Source organism: Haplochromis burtoni, unplaced genomic scaffold (assembly GCF_018398535.1).
Source record: "Haplochromis burtoni strain Fernald_Lab_line unplaced genomic scaffold, NCSU_Asbu1 Contig_3, whole genome shotgun sequence".
Taxonomy (NCBI): domain Eukaryota; kingdom Metazoa; phylum Chordata; class Actinopteri; order Cichliformes; family Cichlidae; genus Haplochromis; species Haplochromis burtoni.
Window position 1 is genome coordinate 2,233,686 of NW_024582364.1, and position 21,543 is coordinate 2,255,228.

The 21,543-nt window shown below is 38.4% G+C and overlaps 1 protein-coding gene across 3 annotated transcripts in view; it reads left to right on the forward strand.

Moving 5' to 3' along the window:
* The window catches only part of LOC102303477 (laminin subunit alpha-3), a 61,243-nt gene that overhangs the window by 36,461 nt on the left and 3,239 nt on the right, over positions 1-21,543 (forward strand). The window contains exons 35-76 of one of the 3 annotated variants that reach the window (XM_005912719.3): positions 1,315-1,459; positions 1,555-1,695; positions 2,155-2,316; positions 3,204-3,305; positions 3,394-3,477; positions 3,572-3,802; positions 7,667-7,780; positions 8,456-8,574; positions 8,667-8,747; positions 8,863-8,963; positions 9,068-9,121; positions 9,221-9,372; positions 9,740-9,850; positions 9,943-10,045; positions 10,254-10,415; positions 10,529-10,725; positions 10,994-11,110; positions 11,354-11,508; positions 11,665-11,806; positions 11,933-12,032; positions 12,112-12,228; positions 12,330-12,500; positions 12,629-12,780; positions 12,909-13,100; positions 13,180-13,328; positions 13,461-13,626; positions 13,722-13,849; positions 14,126-14,270; positions 14,380-14,475; positions 14,640-14,797; positions 14,893-15,010; positions 15,100-15,240; positions 15,360-15,490; positions 15,699-15,833; positions 15,972-16,092; positions 18,361-18,494; positions 18,628-18,805; positions 18,895-19,056; positions 19,145-19,310; positions 20,472-20,626; positions 20,885-20,978; positions 21,075-21,194. In XM_005912719.3, coding sequence (XP_005912781.1) covers positions 1,315-1,459; positions 1,555-1,695; positions 2,155-2,316; positions 3,204-3,305; positions 3,394-3,477; positions 3,572-3,802; positions 7,667-7,780; positions 8,456-8,574; positions 8,667-8,747; positions 8,863-8,963; positions 9,068-9,121; positions 9,221-9,372; positions 9,740-9,850; positions 9,943-10,045; positions 10,254-10,415; positions 10,529-10,725; positions 10,994-11,110; positions 11,354-11,508; positions 11,665-11,806; positions 11,933-12,032; positions 12,112-12,228; positions 12,330-12,500; positions 12,629-12,780; positions 12,909-13,100; positions 13,180-13,328; positions 13,461-13,626; positions 13,722-13,849; positions 14,126-14,270; positions 14,380-14,475; positions 14,640-14,797; positions 14,893-15,010; positions 15,100-15,240; positions 15,360-15,490; positions 15,699-15,833; positions 15,972-16,092; positions 18,361-18,494; positions 18,628-18,805; positions 18,895-19,056; positions 19,145-19,310; positions 20,472-20,626; positions 20,885-20,978; positions 21,075-21,194 — 5,702 coding nt within the window. Of the gene's footprint in view, positions 1-1,314; positions 1,460-1,554; positions 1,696-2,154; positions 2,317-3,203; positions 3,306-3,393; positions 3,478-3,571; positions 3,803-7,666; positions 7,781-8,455; positions 8,575-8,666; positions 8,748-8,862; positions 8,964-9,067; positions 9,122-9,220; positions 9,373-9,739; positions 9,851-9,942; positions 10,046-10,253; positions 10,416-10,528; positions 10,726-10,993; positions 11,111-11,353; positions 11,509-11,664; positions 11,807-11,932; positions 12,033-12,111; positions 12,229-12,329; positions 12,501-12,628; positions 12,781-12,908; positions 13,101-13,179; positions 13,329-13,460; positions 13,627-13,721; positions 13,850-14,125; positions 14,271-14,379; positions 14,476-14,639; positions 14,798-14,892; positions 15,011-15,099; positions 15,241-15,359; positions 15,491-15,698; positions 15,834-15,971; positions 16,093-16,415; positions 16,688-18,360; positions 18,495-18,627; positions 18,806-18,894; positions 19,057-19,144; positions 19,311-20,471; positions 20,627-20,884; positions 20,979-21,074; positions 21,195-21,543 lie in introns of those variants that run through there. The other 2 variants (XM_005912720.3, XM_005912721.3) reach the window with 2 other exon arrangements.

Genomic DNA, 21,543 nt, shown 5'->3' on the forward strand with positions numbered 1-21,543 from the left:
ATCCATCCATCCATCCATCCATCCATCCATCCATCCATCCATCCATCCATCCATCCATCCATCCATCCATCCATCCATCCATCCAATATATTTCAGGAGCACAGCACAATGCTGCTGTGGTTACACAGCACAGGTTTGAATCCACTTGCCAGCTGTGCTTTTTGGGTGTTCCACTTTGCTTCCACAGTCCAGAGACATTAGTTTCAGTTAGTTTAATTGCTGATTCAAAATTAGTTGCAGGTGTAAATGAGTGCTTGGGTGATGTGTCCAGGATGGGATAGCCTCCAGCTTCCCTGCAAACCCTGAATTGGATAAATGGAATAAAAGTGGATAGATATGATTAACTATTTCTTCTTAATTATGTGATTGTGTAGTTTCTCTATTAAACAGCTGTGCTTGTAATGCCTGTCCCTTGTGAGTAACAATCTGTCATGCACTGATTCTTGAGTGGTGACAAAAAAAGACTGGAATCTGACCTGCAGCTTCCAACAGCAGATATGAAGCATGACAGCAACATGATTAATGAGATGTTACGTCTACAGATGCAGCAGTACATTAGGGGAATGTTGGTATGGGCTGATATCATGAGTATGTGACAAAGAGCCTAATTTATTTTTTAATTTTCTTTTTAATTTCTTTACGCAAAATGATCAAAAACAGCACGAGCATCAACTATAGGCTGTTTAAATTGTTATTTTAAACATTGGTGTCAGCTCTGACTTTCACAGTTCACAGTCCAGTCATGTTGTTTTACACATCTCCTTTTCTGTCAAAAACAGTAACATGAAAAAGCTCTAGGCATTTCAGGTGTTTAGATTCTTATGCAGTGCGATAACATCAGAGAGCATGTTCATGTCCGTACAAACTCATTGTGCAACAGCATATCTAGTCCAAACATATAGCCAGCAAAACAACAACTATGTACAGCGATGAAAACAACCACGCAAGCTAACAGATAACGCAGCTCATTCTTGCCTTAAACTCTAAATCAAATCAGAATGTGAACTGTAAGTTTTTAATGATGTTTGAAGCAACTTGCTTGCCAACTACCTTGAATAACTCCATAAATGTTGCTGTGAGAACTGAAAACTATGCAAAGGTTATTTTAAAGGTATCCAGACCTTACTGATAGAGTATTACAATTACACAGTACTGTTTTCACTCTTATAGAAATGTGGAGCTAGCAGTGTAAAGCAATGCATAAGATGTAATCATACAGTTTTCTTTGCCATACAAGCTGTTCAGAGACCATTTCTGTTTCAAATGTACACTGAAGATCTTTAATTGTGATTATGTCTCTGCATTTTTACACAGTTGTAAGCCGAGGATTGGAGGCCGGAAGTGTGATCGCTGTGCTCCAGGTTATTATCGCTTCCCTGACTGTCTGCCCTGTGACTGTAATCAAGGTGGAGTTACATCTAATGTGTGTGACCCAGACACAGGAAGGTGTCTCTGCAAGGTCGGTCCAATAAATGAAATGTCTTATTTAAGAACTCCCTGTTTCTTAGTGTTCTTTGTCTGACTTTCTCTTTGTCATTGCCGCCACGTTTGCAGAGAAATGTTGCTGGGGTCAGGTGTGATACTTGTCGGGAAAGGTCCTTCTATTTTGACCCCTCAAACCCTCTCGGCTGTACCAGCTGCTTCTGCTTTGGAGTCACTGACCAGTGTCAGAGCTCTAGCAAACGCAGGGGGAAGGTGTGTTGGCTTTTCTTGCTCCTGCATGTCTACGAATGCCTTTAAAATTTTTCTGCCTGCAGCGCCTTTTGGCTGACAGACGTTATGTGGCAAACAATGGGTTTTTTAATAAAAGCTGGTGTTGATCACAAAAGGAACAACTATGGTAAAGCAGATCAAATGCACACCACGCGATGCAGGTTTTACTGTGAACAGGGTGCCTTTATAATAGAGCTTTTCTTGTTAGTGTCTCTAAAGTTACTGGATGAACTCATTGACCCATCTACCCGTGTCTTGCGCAAAGTCCTTTTTGCAAGCTTGTCTTGGAAATGGAGTTATCGACTTTGCTAATCTGGTGTTCTGTTTAAGAAGTCATCAGTGTGCTCCTATTTTACTAATACAGATAATACTCATTTTACTAACGTCAAAAATGATCTGGAAAACACAGTTATTTTTTTTCTTACGTTTCTCTGTTATTAGTTTGTTGATATGCAGGGCTGGCGTTTGGAGAGTCCCGACAGAGAGGAGGTTACATCTGTGTTGAACAAAGCCAGTAACACGGTGGTGGCAGATATCCAGGAACTTTCTCCCGCAGTTCAAACATTACACTGGGTGGCACCACCGTCCTATCTGGGAAACAGGGTGAGTCAGTGGAGACGTCATGGCGAGGAATGCTGTTTATTGGGAATATGTGCTGCTGTCTAAACAGAGAAACAGATACTGGAGGTCATTTCCACAAAAATGTTTTTTAGTTTTTTTATTCTTGAATAAAACTCTGTTTTATTCAAATCTTCTAATTTTATGATTCTTTTTCTGAACTCTTATCATGTCACCCTGTGTCTTTATTTCTTTTAATTATCTTTATTGTACAGCACCTTGGTCAACGGTTGTTGTTTTAAATGTGCTATATGAATAAATTTGACTTTGACCTTGACTTTGACTATTGAAAAGTAAACCTATAATTATCAAGATCCATACTAAGAATCCGGCAACCCAGTTGCATTCATGTTTTAAACTTCTTTAACATGACTGAATATGACAATTCACTGATAATTGTTGTGCATATGTACAGTTTTGGAGTAAAGGATCATTGTCGATATTTCAGGTGTGTTCACATTTTTGCATCTTCCAGTTTTTTTTTTTAAATTTCCACACATGATTTAATTTTAATTATAGTATTATTATATTCTTTTTAGGTATTTCTATACTGTTGTATTGCTGCTTTTGCTAAAGGAACATTTTCTCCACCACTCATCATTGTCAGCTAAGACAGGAAGAAGTGCAGAAAGGCTGTCAGCATACATCAACAAAACTCTAAACAAAAATCTTAAACAATTTAAAAGGAGGAATTAAAAGGCCTATCTGATGATATATGATGATATATGATATCTGAAAAATCACAAGTTTAACCATTACCTCCCAACTGAAAAGGATCTATGTCGAATATATATTAAAATGTCCTTTACACTAACCGTCTATATGCAACTTTTTCTCCAAATTAACTAACAGAAGTCTCTATCCTTTTCTAGGTTTCATCTTACGGTGGTTTCCTGACTTACCAGTCCAAATCATTCGGGATTCCCAGTGAGGGGATGAATCCGATTGGGAAAAGACCTGATGTTGTCCTAACTGTACGTAATGCTAGGAGTTTTCTTTTCTTTCTTTTTTTTTTTGGTTACAGTGGCAGTGTATTTATCCATGTCATTATTTTTTCCTCAGGGTCATAACATGACTCTGATCCACACATCTCCACAAGCTCCACTTCCAGACAGGCTCTATCAAGGCAGAGTACAGATGTTGGAGGTAAAGGACTACACTCTCTTATAACCATTTTATTTTCTCTTTCTCTCCATACTGATTTCTCAGAATAAATCTGTAAACTTTGTGTTGTTTGCAGGGGAACTGGCGACACGCTATCAACAACAGGCCTGTCTCCAGAGAGGAACTGATGGTGGTCTTGGCTGGTCTGGTGGGCCTTAGGATCCGAGCCTTGTACTTCACCCAGAGCCAGAGACTCAGCTTGGGTGAGGTGGGCCTAGAAGGGGCCACAACCTCAGGGACTGGAGGTCCTAGTAACTTAGTGGAGAAATGTTCCTGCCCCTCTCAGTATACTGGTGACTCCTGTGAGGTGAGTTTGAAGGCCATCAAATATGTTGTATGGACAGAAGTATTGGGCCACCTCCCTTAATCTTTGCTTAAAAGTTGCCAGTGCTCTGCTGACACAGTAACTACAGAGTTCCAGACCTCCTCTCGCATTAACATCAGCACAAAAACTATGTGCTGGGAGCTTCATGGCATGGATTTCCATTGCAGCTACTCTAGGTGTAATGTGTAGGTGGCCCTGTACTTTTATCCACATAGTGTATTTGGTAGTCTTGCATTGTCCTTGGCTTCCTGTCGCGTTCGGGTCAAATCTGACTGATTTACAACTTAAAACACTCACAAATATTGTGTTTTACATGTGATTGCCTCAAGGCCTTATGACATCCTCCACACTATGCACTTGAACATATAAAAGAGATGATCACCTCTTTAATTGAATTTTCACACACATACACACACATTGGGCCCTTACCCCCTGAAAGACCCCCTGAAAGACCCCCTGAAAGACCCACTGAACGAGCCACTGAACGAGCCACTGAACAAGGTCAAATTTGCTGTTTTATGGACACTTTTCCATTTTCACTCCCTAACCTTAATAAATCTTCACTCCTGATGTACTGAACAATGTTCAATTCAAGTCAGTTAAATTTAAAGTTGATTTATCAGATTCTCAGTGTTGATAAAATTTGTATGCACATAATGATAAAGAAAAAACGTCATGAAATACCAAATGATGTGATTGAAATATAGCTTTTGTATATGTAGTCCATACCGGTCGTATCCTGTTAAATCTAATATTAAGGAAGGCACGATTGGGACTTTCCTAGCATCATTAAGGCAACATGAGTAATATGATCAATGACACATTGATGAGTTAACATATTTTTATGCTTTCCCGGCCATTGTTGCTACAAATCATCTAGTGATACAAGCCCAGTTCTGAAAAACTGAGAAACCGTGTAAAATGCAAATACAAAACAGAACCCAATAATTTACAAATCTCACAATTCCGTATTTTATTCACAATAGAACATACTGTATAGAACACAATCTGTTTAATCTGAGACATTTTACTATTTCACGAAAAATACAAGCTCATTTTCCCAACTTCTTTTAGGTGTGTTGCTGCCATAAAGTAGCTCATTTTTTTTCTTCGAATAATAAAATGTCTCACTTAAACATTTGATAAGTTTTCTATCTTCTATTTCGACTAAATTATGGCTTGATGAGGTTTGCAAATCATTTAAATCTGTTTTTATTTACATTTCAAACAGTGTCCCAGCTTTTCCGGAATTTCTTTGCACTGAAATATTTTAATTTGATGGTGAATGAGATTAGTTTGGCTTTTTGTAAGCCTCCTTAACTTCTCAGTAGATTTGAATTCAATACAGCGAATCAATGACAAGAACACGTGTCACTTTCTTTCTGTACTTCTGTACTATATCATTTCTTTAGGGATCAATAAAGTATTCTGATTCTGATTCACACTTGTGATCGCTCATGAGCTGGGATGAGCAACTACATCAGTAGCTCATCAATTAACTACCGTAAGATGTTTCTCCACACGTAGTTTTAACTTTTATTTTGGCTTTAGTTCACAATAACATTTGTTTAAGAAGCAAGAAAGTGTGGAGAAGTGCATTGACTGAAGAGCTGGGCCTCCTTTCATATTTCTAGGCTGCCTTGACATGTCTGGGCCAAGAACCGCACCCTTTACCTCAGAAAAATGTACAAGGGTGGAATTTGATGGAAAATAACATCCAGAGAGCTGTGCAGAAAAATGGATGTAGCCCTGGGCTGGGATACGTGGCGCAATCATGCAGACATAATATTTGTGATTATAAAATTATAATCGCTGGTGTGGATACAGCGCAGAGAAATGTAGAAGGGAAAGCTTTCCTTGAATGGAAAGGAGGCTGAGTTGATCCAGAGGCTGATGTAGTTTGTGCTTCCCAAACTTGATTTGTGTGCAGTTTTCCACCCAGGAGTGGATTAAACATGATAACAGAGCTTATTAAAGGGGAGAACAACGTGTAAAGGAGAACACATATTATGTGAACTAGGGGAAAAAATGAAAAGCTTTAGATATGTTGCTTGTTTGTTGAAGTGCTGTTGCGATAGATTACTAACTGCCCCCTTCTGTGTGTGCGTGTGTGTGTGTGTGCTTGATCCACCATCTTGGGTGTGTTGATAGGAAGTTGACTACATGTGCCCAGAGGCTATATGACAACGAGCCTCGCCTTGATGTGTGAGGTGTGTTGCATAGCAACATAGCATTACTCGTAAACCTGAGTGATTTTGCCTTAGTGCACCTAATATGCGTGTGTCTGTAAGTACAGCCGGCACGCCTAGTTGTGTCTGCTGTGTGTTTGTGCAGCGTGATTCAGGTGCGGTCTATCGATGTCTAACTAGCCTCCTGGTCATGTATTCTTGCAAAAGCCCTTTTATAAATCACACACGTATACAGAGAATATTACTGAATGGTAATACCGTGCTGAATGTTTTACTTGCTTTTCAAGTAAAAGGCTCAATTACCACAGCCTTTTAACTTTGAAGTAAATACAGCAATATTGTGATTTTCATTTTTTTTGTGATGACATCCGATTTCTTTTGTGGGCATTCACATCCTACACCCATTTTTTCACTGCGAATAGAACAGAATAGAATAAAATGGAATGGAATAGAATAGAATAGTTTATTCCAAATATACCTAAAATAACAAGCGAAAAGAAAAACTTAAAAACATTGAGTCTTCATGAATATCTCTATGTCTACAAAATGTGTCTTGAACCATTCTGTGTGTGTGTGTGTGCGTATAAGAGCAGGAATGGGGCAGACACTGCATGTAAGCACTTGCACTTGTGTGTTCTTGTGTCTGCAAACACTCATGCTGAGCTGAGAGGCTGAGTCAGGTAAATGGGTGTGTCTTCTTTGTACCGGTGCGGTTGAGTGCGAGCGTTTCCATTTAAAAGGCAGAGGGAAAGGGTGTCAGATTATTTCACGCGGACTAAACACTGGGAATGTCAGATAGCTATATGGATAGATATTGGCGTAGAAGGGTTCTGCTCCAGACCCTGATATATTGGACTTTTATTGGACTTTGCTGCGCTGGGCACAGGCCCTTTGACAGAGCAGATCCACCCCAGCACAGCAGACTTCATGACAGATGGGCTCAGAGGATACAATACCCTAAGCTTACCGACCGGGGAACTCAGAGGATTGAGTATCCATCGATAAATGACAGAGGACAGATGCTTCAATATCCTTCTATTGATGACAGTGATGCCAGTTCTCAGATTCAGGTAAAAATCAGAGGGTGTGATATGTTATTTATACTTTTACTCTGGGTTACACTGTGTCAAGTGTAGATCCCTAGTCGCTGGAAGACTGTTATCTCTGACCCCAAAGGGCGTGCTAAGAGTTAACCGTTAATCCAAATGATATCAGAATAACGGTTAAATGTTAAAGATTGAAAGTTAATTTCTGCCTGAATTTTCACACTCCCTGACACCAAACAGAGCTACATTCATCCTGTATGGTAACATGTTTGTGGTGTTTTATTGAGTTTTAGGGTTTTTTCCATATTGTCCAAAAGGTGTGCAATATGATATGAAATATGGGCAAACAGATTTTTTAAAATTGTTAATAACTAATGGTAGTTTGCAAATTAATGAGTAAGATTTTTGAAAATAATTCTTCAAAAATTACCAAATATCCCTGCCCTCCCCTCATATTTCTCAGTATATTATCAAAGGTATACTCGATGATGTTGTGTTTTAATGATATTAGAGAATTAACTTTAAGTATACTGCCAAAGTTCCTTGAACATAAAATCGCCTTAAATATAGATGTACTTATTTGTCTTCGCATTTGTGTTTTTCTTCTTCAGAAATGTCAGCCTGGTTACTACAAAGATGGCAGCAGTCCTTTCCTGGCCCTCTGTGTTGCCTGTGAGTGCAACGGTCTCTCCGATGAGTGTGAAGACAGGACAGGGCGGTGCCTGGTAAGAAATACACTTAACTCTTACCTCCTGGTATGACTCCATGACCACTGGTACGCAGAAAGCAACAAACATGAACGACCAAGAATGACTACTTCAGCCCAGCTGACTCCATTGTGATGCATCGTTTAGTCAGAGTCCAGACCCTCTCACCTTCAGGGCACATCTTTTGGCACACATTTATTGCAAACCCTGCCTCCTTTCAGTTGTTGCTGTGTTTGTTTTAAAAAAAAATCACCATCTAAAGAATTTTTTGTTATGCGTTATTTGATTTCCCATTTTTTGTACTTCCTCGCTTACTTTACATAGATGGATTTGCCTTAATGCACTTCCTAAACTAAGCTTTGTTGTATTATTATGATACAACACACTCAAGACTGGGCTTGTGGATACAATGCATGCGTGGATGCACACATTCACAGCCAAATGGACACAACAAGTAAATCAAACACACTACTGATAGTTTTAGCAGAGGCATGTTTTTTCCCTCTTGCCCCTCAGATGTTTGCTTCTGTGCCAGTGTAATAAAAAAGGCTTGGTTTCCGGGAGATAAACATGTCTGTCAAATGCTAGCTGCTGTGTACACACAGGTTTTTTTTCCACACATTATATATCCACTATTATCTTTTTAGATCTTCATTCTGCCCTGTTTTAATGGGTACATTATTTGTTTTTCAGAACTGTCGGTACAACACAGCTGGGGATCGATGTGAGCGCTGCAAAGAAGGTTACTATGGAGACGCAGCTCTCAGGACGTGCAGAGCGTGCCCATGCCCATTCACCACTAGCACAAAGAAGTGAGTTTAAAAAAAAATCAAAGCCTAAACTGCTATATTACAATTGCACTTATAATTTAGTGACAAAAATTAATCTCCTTGTGGGTCTGCAGTTTTGCAGTAGGTTGCAGAGAGGTGTATGGAAACATCGAGTGTATATGCAGAACAGGCTACGCTGGTAGCAGGTGTGAGAGGTGAGTGTCCCTGCATAGAGTGATCAGGCTGTTATATAATTGTGTGTAGTTTAAAACACTGCTGATTATTTCTAATTTGTCTTCTTATTCTTTTTTTGAAATCTCTTTCCCATAGGTGTGCTCCTGGTTACTATGGCGATCCACTGATCCCAAGAGGAAGTTGCCGCCCCTGTAACTGTGCTGGCAATGGCAACAGCTGTGATCCCAGAACTGGAGGTAAGTTTGTGGAACCTAATTTTAAAAAAAAAAAGAGCTACATTTTAATCATGTCAGGCTTAATTTTTAAATATGTGGTTTTTAATGGGTTTATTTTTTCACAGTTTGCAAGAATGCGCTGGAGCCAGGAGACACAACCACAGATGAACAATGCCAAGGTGAATTAAAAGAAAGATTCGAAGGCTGTACGGCGTGGCATGCTATTTGATTAAATTTGGTTTGATTCTTTGCTAATTGCATTTGCTTTTGTATTTCAGAGTGTGATAATTGCGCCCAGACGTTATTACATGACTTAGAGGAGCTAGATAATGACCTGGTAAAGATCAAGGCTGAGCTGGGCAATGCCACTGCCAGCGCCTCCTCTCAGGACAGGCTGAAAAAGCTGGAGAAGGCTATGGCAGACACCAAGGTAACACATTAGTGTACCATAGCCCCCGCATATAACTCTGAGAAAGCCATTGGATTGTTTGGAATTTGTCCTTTGCACACTATACACACACACAAACACAAACAATATGGTACACAATGGGAATATGTTCCAAGATGATAATGATAACCAGTGAAAGTATGTTTTGTTCCACAGTTAAAGACCATTGACGGGTGTTTTTGTCATTATTCTTCCACTTATAATTTCTGTGGTACATTTGTCTGCTCCCTTTGTTTCACATATACACAGGCACAAGTGAACAAGTCTTAAAACAAATCTCATCCGCCTCATGTTTCAGTGTCTGACTTGACGCCACTGAAATCACAGTTTGCTACTGTAACTTTTGCAGGTTCTTGTTAGCAAATTCCGCTCTGACGTCAATACAGAAAAACTCAAAGTTGAGCAGCTGGAAAATGACATGGACACTCTTGAAGACGACATTCGTTCCCTCAAAGACAAGGTATAGGATGCCTAATACGTTGTTAATATTCTTTCATGTGCTGATATGTCAGGAATTGTGTGTGAATGTGTGGGATTGTGTTATGTATTAAGGCTGACCAGAGGGCTTCTGAGGCTGACGATGCAGTCGAAGATGCTGACAAAACCCACAAGAGAGCCGAGGATTTGAAATCAAAGATCGAGCAGAAAATAAAAGGTAACAGGAGCATTACATTCATTTCGAAGCTAAACTCTGTCCCTTTTCTTGGCGCTGTCCTGTTGTGTTTTAAACTTTTTTTTGTCCCCCTACTCTGTCCTTTGTTCCGTTTATAATTGGTTCACTAGTTTCTATGATTTTCTGATTTAATGCTACTGTCAGTCCTTTAATATTAACTGCATATGTGTGTGGTTATGTTTGCTTGAAGATCTCCTGAAAGAACTTGAGAATGAGGATACGAGGGGTGATGTGCCTGCTGAAAACTTTCAGTTTTATGAAAAAGCTAAGACAATGGTGAGAGAGATGGAAGACAAGAATTTCACTCCTGAGATGACCGCTGCAAAGAAAGAAAGCGATGAAGCCAAGAAATGTATGACAGTAAAATCCCAGAAGCACCTGATTATAACACGTGTATTCTGAATACTGAAACGGTTAAACATTAACGTCAAATAACATTCCCATTATTTATTCTTTATACTTCAGTGCTGGACTACATCAAAAATAATGTAAGTAAGCAGTGTGATGAAAATGAGGCTGCAGCGGATCAGATTCGAGGTCTTCTGGAGGGTTACGAAGCCAAGCTGAAAGAGCTGGACAAGGCCTTGAAAGATGCAGCGGACTTAGTGAAAAATGCCAATGCCCAGAATGGCCTTAATGCTAAGACACTAGGAGATCTGCAGGTAATGAATAAAAGAGGTGCTAAGAAGCTAATTAGCTAACGACCACACATGCATGCTAATTAATAGTTTGTAACTTTGCGTGAAAGACCCAAGCTGTTTTTTTGTTTTGTTTTAGTAGTTAAATATATCTTGTGTAATACTTTGACTCGCATTGTAAATATAAGATATTATCAACACAGTAAAAATGCCTCATGTGTTACTCTTGTAGTATGTTTTATTGCAGCAGAGCTAGTCCCTCTAATTGAAGTGATTCCTTTGTTACCCACAGAAACGCACCAAAGACTTAAAAAATGAGCGGAAGATAGTCGAGGACCAGATGACCTTGGCCAAGAATGAGCTACAGAAAACAGAAGATTTGGTGAAAATGCTCTTAGACAATAAAACGGTACATTTGGCAAAGCTATTTTTTTTTTTTTTACCTCAAATATTCCATCCACTGAGATTTATGCACTCTCACGCCTTTTATTTACCTGATTTATAATATGAACCAAAACATTTCTATGTTGCATACCTTTCATTCAGCTCTTGAACACTGTTTTTGCTTGTTGTGCTCGCGGGTGAGGTCAGTGTTGTTTTGTGGGATTGTGACTTTACCTGCACCCGTTCACCTGCCCCTTTTCCTCTGTAGGAGTATGAGCAGCTGGCAGCACAGCTGGATGGCGCCAAGACGGATTTGACCAAGAAAGTAAACGAAATTTCTAAGGCTGCGGCCAAGAAGGACATCGTGGAGGCTGCCGAAGACCATGCTAAAAACCTAGAAAAGATTGCAAAGGATATTGAGGAGTACGTAAACCAAATTTTTAATGAGCGGTTTATTGACATGGAGTCAGCTGTGTGTGATATATAAGATTTCCTGGTTTGTTTGTTTTTTTTAAAGTTTAATTAAATAATTCTCTCTGTGTCTGGGTTGTTTTCTTTCCATGACATCTTGTATAATAGTGCCGTGAAGAATGCAAGCGGACGAACTGAGGTGCGCAACGCGAAACATGCTATTGAGGCCTACAAGAATATCACAGATGCCATAAATGCAGCCGAGGCAGCTGCTAAGGAAGCCAAAGTTGCTGCAGAGAGCACCTTAAATGTAAGTCAAACATTTAAGTAAATATACAGGCATGCTTTTTGACATGAAGTAAATTCAGTATTAGAAAGGATTTTCAAATGAATACAGAGTCGTTTAAAAATATGTTTTTTTTTCTTCTTGATTTAGAATGTAACAAACCAGAAGCTCACAGAAAAGGCAAAAGAGCTGAAGAGTCATAGTAAAGAACTACTGACTGAGGCAGAGCAAGCAGAGAAAGACCTTAATGGTATTCAGTCATCTTCTTAAGTTATCATATTTACAATAACCCAAAAGCGCAGATGCTAATTCTCGGCTTCTACAAACAGACACTGCTGACAACATCACTGACCTGAATAAGCGCATTAATGATGCCAAGAAGAAGAAGAAAGCTCTTGAGAAAGACCTTCTTGATGCACAGGGACAGTTAAAAGACATCACGAGAGGTAGAGTAATGCAAATCATGTGGTGATTTTAATCACATTAAAGTGTTTCTGGTAGATGTAAGATACTTAACTATTTTTTGCTTTTGATTTTTCCCCACCAGATGACATTGCAGCTAAGATAAATGAGGCCAAGCAGAAGGCTGCTTCAGCCAATCAAACAGCCAGTGACACAATGGACAAACTCAACAAAATGAGAAACGAACTTAATAAGATCAATGTGTCTCCCGGGAGCTCTAACCTAAACGGTATATTGGACGATGTCAACCAGACAGGTGAGATTTGGAAAATTTGCTTTTAGACCCAGTCAGCAATACTTTTGCATTTCCTTTTTTCTCCAGTTTTTAATGCACTTTTAGAAAATGTTTACTTTTTTTTTCTCTCACCTTTCTTGTTTTTCCAGTGAATAATTTGCTAAACACCATCCCATCTCTGACCAATAAGATCTCAACAGTAGAGAACCTGACCTCACAGGTTTCACCCATTAGCAACATATCTGAAAACATCAAAATGCTCAAAGATCTAATTGAACAAGCCAGGGACGCAGCTAACAAGGTAAGGTTGTTCTGTAAATACAGCTATGGGTTTTCCTCCCTAGCAAAAGTGAAATATACCTGTTCCCTGTATAATATCTTTACTAGCAGGGCTTCATTTTTTCTTTTTTCCCCTTGTGTTTTGTACAGGTTACAGTCCCTATAAACTTCCAAGGTAATGGTCATGTGGAGCTTCATCCACCAAAGAATCTGGATGATCTGAAAGCCTACACAGCCATATCTCTGATGCTACAGAGACCTTCAGGGCGGGGAGATGGAAAACGCAGACGCAGGCAGGCCACAGAAGATAACATGTTTGTGTTATACCTTGGCAACAGAGATGTAAGTATTCCCAACTGCAGATGAACATTTCAAAGCTGTGATGTTTTTTTATTCTGATTTTACAACCTGTGTCTTTCAGTCCACAAAGAACTACATAGGTATGTTTTTGAGGAACAATGACTTGTATGGTGTGTACAACCTCAATGGAGATACGTACGAGATAAAAACGGGAACCATCACTAGGTCTGGACTTGAGCCTGCAACATTTGATAGGGTGGACCTGCGCAGGTAAATTGAAAACTTCCCTCTTTAAATGCTGTGTCAGCATTTTAAATGGCAACATAAATAAAAAATGTATTAACGATGCCAATATGGTAGATGTGATTAAAATAATTATTTGTTTTCCCTTTTATGATTTAGAATTTACCGGGATGCAGAAATGATCCTTACCAAAGCTATAACCTCAAACAAAGAATCCCCACCTCCAATTAAGGACAACACTCGAGGACAAGAATCCAAGGATCTCCTGGATGTCAGTCCCGATGACATTGTTTTCTATGTTGGAGGCTACCCAGCCAACTTCACTGTAAGGAGCACAGATATATAAAACATACTACTATGTATCGGTTTTGCAGCAGCATGGATTTTACTAATACCTTTTCCTGTTTTGCTCCTCATCAGCCTCCAGCTTCCTTCAGATACCCCAATTACAAAGGCTGCATTGAATTTTTCTCTCTTAATGACAGAGCTGTCAGTCTCTATAATTTCAAAAGAAAAGACAATATTAATGAGGGGTCTCCATGCAAGAGGTACGTCATATGATGATTAGTATTGTGTGCAGCTAAACACTACAGTGTCTCTTTCACAGCATTTCATTTTGTGAAACTGCCATTTAACTTGCAGTTTAATCAAGTGTTTAATATCTTTCGTCTTGGTTCTTTATGGCAAAATATAAAGAAATCACGGGTGGCTCAAGACTTTTGCACAGTGCTGCATGTGTTACTATATGCTATTACTCTTAATCAATGTAAATGGCATTAAGTTTAGCAATAAGTAATAACTGTCTCACTGATTTTCCATTACAGGTATGTTAAACCTCTTGATTCAGACTACTACGAAGGCACCGGATTTGGCCGAGTGCTGGTGGATAATACAGCGACCACCTTTAGCATCACTATGTCCGTTAATACGCGCTCACAAAATGGCCTACTCTTATATATAGGAAGTGAGGTAAATTCTGTTCAAGTAAAACTTTAAAAATGGACACACATCTTGATACACTGCAAATAAAATTCTATGTACTCTTTGCAAGAACTTGATTACCTTCTTTGTTTCACAGGACCAGTACTTCTATGTCACCATGGAGGAGGGAGTCGTTTTTATACATAGTTCTTTCTTTGAGACACCAGCTTCTAATAAGCAGAAGGTTTTCCTGGTAAGATGCTTTTTTTATCTTTTTTTTTTTGCAGTCATTCACGTTTTGCAGTCATTCACGTTTTGCAGTCATTCACGTTCTTAAGGATAATTACTATTACTTGTCTATTACAATTCAAAGCACTGGTCGTCTGACTGAATTTTGCTTCTATTCGCTTTCTTCAGACAGAAGACTGGGTTGATATACAAGTCTTTGTGACAACAAAGAAACAGTTCATGGTGCGTGTGGGAGGTAATGAAGCTGCTAAAGCCCAAGCTGATTTCGACACACAAAACATTAAAGATGTCTATATTGGTGGTGCACCTCAACACTTGAGGGAACGGTATGTGTACGCATGATTCCTCCATTTAGTTTGTGTTGTGTTCTGTCACGTTTTCCCACTTTATTGAGAATAACTTTTTTTGGTTTCCCATAAAGGCATAACATCACCATACAGCCATTTAGAGGATGCTTGAAGAATCTGAAGCTGAATAAAGGCTTTAAGCCCCTTGATGAAAAAGTGGGCATCATTAAAGGCTGTCCTGTGGAATCGCTGGTATGAAGACAGTTACTGGCATTTATATATCTGCACAAATCACAGCGTGTTCTGTGTAAATTGACATGTTCTGTGTTTTGTACTTACAGAGTGTACGTAAAGCAGAGTTCACTTTAGGAAGCACTCTCTCAGGTAACCTTGAAGGCTTTACTCTGGATAACGACGTGACCATTTCCCTTGGATTTAAGAGCACAGAGAATGAGGGTCTTATTTTGCGAGACAAACAGGAGGTCAGGCTTCCAACTTATTTTTGACATATCTTGCAACTGTGACATTAAAGACCAGATTTTTTTCACAACAGGTAGAATTAGATCATATACAGAAATGCTTTCCTTGTCTATTTTTTCAGGCTAATGGGATTGACATTAAAATGGAAAACGGCTACGTGATTGTCTATTTCAACAACAAGATATGGAAATCTACCAAACAGTACAATGACGGGCGTTGGCATTACGTGACTGTGACGAAAAGAAGCGGAGGGTATGGAGGAAGCAATGATTTTTCATTCATGATCAATTAATACAACTAGTTATACTTTTATAGTGAGTGCCGTTTTTGGAAATCGATAAGGACACTGTGGGCAGAGCTGCATATACCTTGTTGGCGAACACCAGACACATAAATGTAGTTTGAAAAAAGATTCTTAATAAATGCTTCTAATGCATACATGTACAAAACCTTTTTCCAGGATCCGGATGGTTATTGATGATGAGGATAAAGGGCAGGAGGAGAGGAGGGACCACTTCATACCTGACACAAGTGGCTCTCTCGGCCTGGGAAATGAGAATTTCAAAGGCTGCATTTCCAACCTCTACACAAGACGGTAAAATTCCCCACAAGTTTGAAATACTTTAAACATTTATGGAGTCAAACTGTGGTTATGTGCCATGTCATATATATTCATTTTCTTAAATGGGGTTTCTTTTATTTTATAATTCACGGTGATTCCCTGTGATTTCAGGCCAGCCAGTCTGTACAAGGCTGAGGACCTCAGCAGATTCAAGCCTAACGGAAAGGTTTTCGTGGATGTGTGTTCTCCCTTGTCTCCCGTTCAACTGATGCTGGACCGTAACTCTAAGAAGGTGAGAGATTGTTTTACATGTCCACACACACTCGAATTCATTTGAATACGTTTGGTGTGTTAACGGCACTAAGTGCACAAGTGGAAAATCCATAGATTTGGATGAAATGATTTCCCTTTTTACAAACTAGATCAACATGTTTTTAAATCCATATAACAAAGCCATATAATGTGATAGCAAAAATGTGACTTTATTAACATGTGAAGCTTGATTTCTCTCCTTGGATGTAAGTTACACCAAGTTTAATATTCTTTTGAAAATTGCTTTAATTGTCTTCACCTTGTTGACAATGTTCACGTTATATTTTGCTGCCTCATTTCCAGAGATAAAGAAGAAGGAGTCCTAAGACCTGCTGATGCTGTCAAGAATCTAATACTGATTGAAAAACTGCCTTTGCAAACAGTGTTATGTAGCTTATGCACCAGCCCGTTCATCTCCAGTGTACTTCAATAAAAAAAAAAAAAAACTTGCATGAAATGAATGGCATGAATGTTTCAAGTAACCATAATAATTACAAAATGTATTGTATTTCAAAGTTGCTACTCTATTTAATTTAAGTATCTACAAATCTGTTAATAACAACCTTGAAATTGTTTCATGTCTCTTCTCTTTCTTCCATGTAACACTCTAATAATCATTCACAAGCATGTTCCCACTAACTCACTGATGCACAGTTATGACTCGTTATTGAGAATGATGAATATTGCACCCTCGCTTATATGATGAAGTGCTGCTCATAATGCTTTAGCAGCTGCTTTCACCTTTAACACTGATAATATCCAATAAAAACAACAGGGATTCATCAGCATTTTCTTGCAAATTCTCCTGTTTAGCTGTTAAAGTTCACGTATTTATTTATGGTATTTGACACAAGGCCAAATGATATATTTCAAATGCTGTTTAAAACACACACCAAACATGAACCCTGGCTGATGTGGACCACCTTAGCCCTGTAACATTTTGTGTGTCGATGTACAGACATGCTGGTCTACACTGTATAAACTAAATGAGTACAGAAGCATATCCTGGGTTTAGATGAGAGTGCCTCGCCACGCCATATGTAGAGCTCACTCGTTAGGTACCATTAACATTCAAATCTTTCTTCAAAATCACGAAACTCACACTACTTCTTGTGATCACAGCTGCCCTCGTATGCTCACCCTCACTATAAAAATTAGCCTTTAGTCATTTTCTGAAAACCTTCAACCCACAATTATTTTATTGAATAATGAATTCTCATCTGCTGAATGGGTTTAAATTCAGGATTATTATTGACACTGAATTGACACTACACCCTACACTTCATTTAAAATAAGCCCAAAAAAAGAGATTGAAATAACAAAAGGTCAAAATGGTGAAGATGCTGTGTTCTGAAAAAAGGTCATGGTCCACTCGGTTTTCATATTCAATAATTATCCTACTGTTTTCAATATGTAAGCTGGCCCTCATCCATTTTTACATTTTTATCATATCACAACCTCCTCAGCCACAACAGTGTTGTTTTCTTGAATATATGCCAGACTGAAATCACTCAAAACACTGGCAAGCTCCTACTTTTTTTCTTTTTTACACTGATGCTGAAAGTTTAATAAGCACAAATCACACACGTGTGTGTAAACAGAAAGATGGTGGGAGTTATGCTACTCCCAAGAGAATGTGGTTATTAAAACTCCAAATATATCCACCATACTCGCTGCTGTACTTACAGTTATGACCCACCGTCTGGCATTAACAGCTACGTGTATGAATCGAGTTTTCTGAACTGTTTCTCAATGTGTTGAGTTTACGTTCTGCATCACAACAGAAGCCAAACATGTATAAGGAATAATGGATAAAAGATTCTTGACCAAACCATTTTTAATCTGTGATTAAAAGCAGATAATGTTGGCAGATTAAACGTTTTAGAAGGACACACATGTAATCTTGGAGATTTTTGAATATTTTCTGGCATTTTATTGATCAATAATTGGCTGTAATTAAAGAAAATCAGGAACTCAATTAATAAATAAAGTAATGGTCATCTTCATTCACTAAATTTCACATCTGTGGGTGGGGGAGGACTTTTTTTTTCACTTTCTGAAGATGCAATAAAGAATATATGCAGTATTTTCATGTACAATATGACAGTTTTTCTTTTTTTTTTTTAACCACATCTTGTACCATCGCTGACACAGTGGAAGCAAAAATCCTGAGACTTAACAAAGGAGTTTTGAGCTGTTAAAAGGAAAACTGTTGCTGAGGGTTTCTGTTGTGTTTGTGTTGTTTTAGGATGATGTGAAACCTGTGAGCAATGAGAGTGTGTCAGCATGTGCGTTACCAGCCATGGATCAACATGCTTATCGCCTTGGAGGGACTGTTAGCAGACTGAGCTACAGCCTTCCTCTACAGGTCCTGCAACCCAGGTAAGTAAACAGTCTGATATACAATCATGCATATGTATAAATCCTTACGTGTAAGATTAATAAATGTGAAGTGTACTTGTTTGAGTTTACCAATTCAAAAGCAGTATTTATTTCTTTTTTTGGTTCTCCACAGACCGCATTTCTCTCTTGAAGTCAGGACTCGATCGCATGAAGGCATGCTGTTCTTTGCTGCAACCAGAGGAGGGCAATCTCATCTTGCTTTATACATGTCGAAGGGCAGGATCAGGCTTTCTGTGGGCAAACAGAAGATCTTCAACCGAGAAAAGTACAATGATGGAAAGTGGCACACGGTCAGTTCATTGCATTTATATCAACAAAAACCCCTCTAATTGCTAAAAAAAAGAAAAAAAGAAAAAAGTGAAACACTTTATGTTTACAGGTAATGTTCAGTTTGGAAAAGAAGAAATTCCGTCTGGTTGTAGACGGAATAAGAGCTCAGGATGGGCAGCTGACTAATGCAGAGCTGTCATCCATGAAGCAGCAATTCCTGTCCCCTGTCTACTTGGGCAGTACCCCACATTCCCTTCACAAAGAGTTAAAGGTTTAAAACAATAACAATGCAAATTTCACACAACTAATTCAATTTAGTGTCTATTTATTTTATAAATTTGTTATGCTTTCACTTTCAGACGAAGGGCCTTCCGAAGCACAGTGTGTCTGGCTGCGTACGCAATTTTAAGATGAATGGAGCGCAAATGTCAAATCCAACCGCGAATCATGGTTCTGGCCCCTGCTTTGAGGGACAGACACAAAGAGGCGCTTACTTCTCAGGGAATGGAGCACACGTCGTTGTCAGTGAGTAAATCTTTCTTCACAACAATCTGACAGCTAATCTTTTAAAGTTCATTTGATTGAGGAACATCATCACAATTTTCTTTTTAATTTTGTAATATCAGATGACTAAATAATAACAATAACAAAATAAACCAGAAAAAGCAATTTCCTAGCAAAAATGCAGTATGAATGCTGAAAATGCGAAGATTGCGTCTGAATTGCTTAAATATATTTGAAGTATCAGAAGCTCAACTTGCTGAATGAGCTTAATTGCGTAAGATTACCAAAACATCATCTGGCTTATGTGTAAACTGAAACTGCTAAAAAAAAAAAAACAACCAAAAAAAGTATAAAGTATAAACTTAAATTTAGAAAAAAAAAGAACCACAACTTGAAGCACAAGCTCATCAAAATGTCCCCTCCTAAAACTCTTTACAAGTACACACACACACACACACAGACAGACGGGAGTGAAACAGTGGGTGTGAGAGTGTGTGCCTTTCTGTTTCTATGCCAATCAAACAGTCTGAATCTGCTGAACTTGAATCCACCAATCAGGAGCAGCTTGAGTCTGTGTCTGTCTTACCACCAACACACAGAGGAAATTGCTGCTGAGATACCCAGAAACAAACAGGAGCAATATGAAAGTTGTAGATCTGAAAAACATTTGACTCTTTGAGTATAAGAAGCAGGGCGTGCATTTTTTGTGTCTGTACCAGTAAAATTGACCGAGAAATGGCAGTTCAAAAAGTGCGTCCATTAGCTTTTTGAAACTCTCTGAAAATGTTGTAAAACTTAAATTGTTACTGTTTGAAAATGGTAAAAAAAAAAAAAAAAAAAAAAAATTATATATATCCCTCTCTATCTTATATTATATTATATTATATATATATTAAATGAGTTAACCTGAAGAGTCTAAGCCTTTAGACTCTTCAGGTTTTACTCATTTTTACCATTACCATTACCATTACCTTAGAGTCTAAGGTCATGGGATATGTTTAATTTTTGAATTTTTTCTATAGTTCAAAGTATGCTAAACTAATTTAGTTTCAAAAATAGGGTGGGTTTGAAGGGGATCATTCATTTGAAATCACAGAAAAACCAAAAAACGTGCAGAAGGACAGCGTAAATGCTTAAACAGCATTCACACTAATAAATCGTTTTGTATTTTCTGCATTTCAGATGATTCCTTTGTTGTGGGGTCCAGCTTTGAGCTGCTGTTTAACATTCGTCCACGGAGTCTGACGGGACTCCTGCTTCATGTAGGTGTGTACAGCAAGACTCCAAATGGACTGCCGATGGGTCACTATCTCATTATCTATATGCTCGGAGGAGAGGTGAGACCACATATCTGTTTGTCATTTCCATATTCATTTTTTTTCAAGCTCAAAGGAACTTATTAGTAGAACAAAGTCTCTTGGTTCTGATATCTTCTGATCTTCTTTATCAAACTGATGTTTTTCTTCCTGTGTAATAAATATGAACCAAGTTTGCCATTTCTGTTCAGCACGCAGAAACAGACACTAAATTCATATTGGACCTAAATTTGCAAGTGTGATTCAAAGCACTGGGTTTGGACATGTTCCTGTTTGTAGGTGGTTGCACGAGTAAACAATGGAAATGGAGAATTCATGGTGTCAGTGAAGCCAAAAGCTTCTTTATGTGATGGAGTATTCCATAAAATTTCAGGTAAAACACCATTAAAATGACTCAAACTGTCTTTAAGACCTGATAGACTTGACATGCATTGTACAAAATATATCAATTTATTATTTTTATGTTTAGTAATCAAGAGGAAGAATGTTGTGCAATTGTATGTGGACACACTGGACAACTACAAGATTGGACCACCATTTCCCAATATACCTTTGACCAAAGACCCACTGTATGTGGGTGGCATTCCTGGTAAGTGTAAATCATCTAATTTGAGTGACTGAGTATTTTTTATTTTTTTGGTTTTGTTTGAGTCAAACTTGAGCACATATTTAATTAAACTATATTTTTGTACTCACAAGCAGCTTCATTAGGTACAATTTGTTAGTTCTGGGTTAGACCCTCTTTTGCCTTCAGAACTGCCTAAATTCTTTGTGGCACAAATTCAAAAATTTACTGAAAATATTCCTAAAAAACTTTGACCCATACTGCCATGACAGCATCACACAGTAGCTGTAAATCTTTCAGTTGCACATCTGTGATGTGAATCTCCAGTTCTGCAACATCCCAAAGATGTTCTATTAGATTAGATCATTTATTA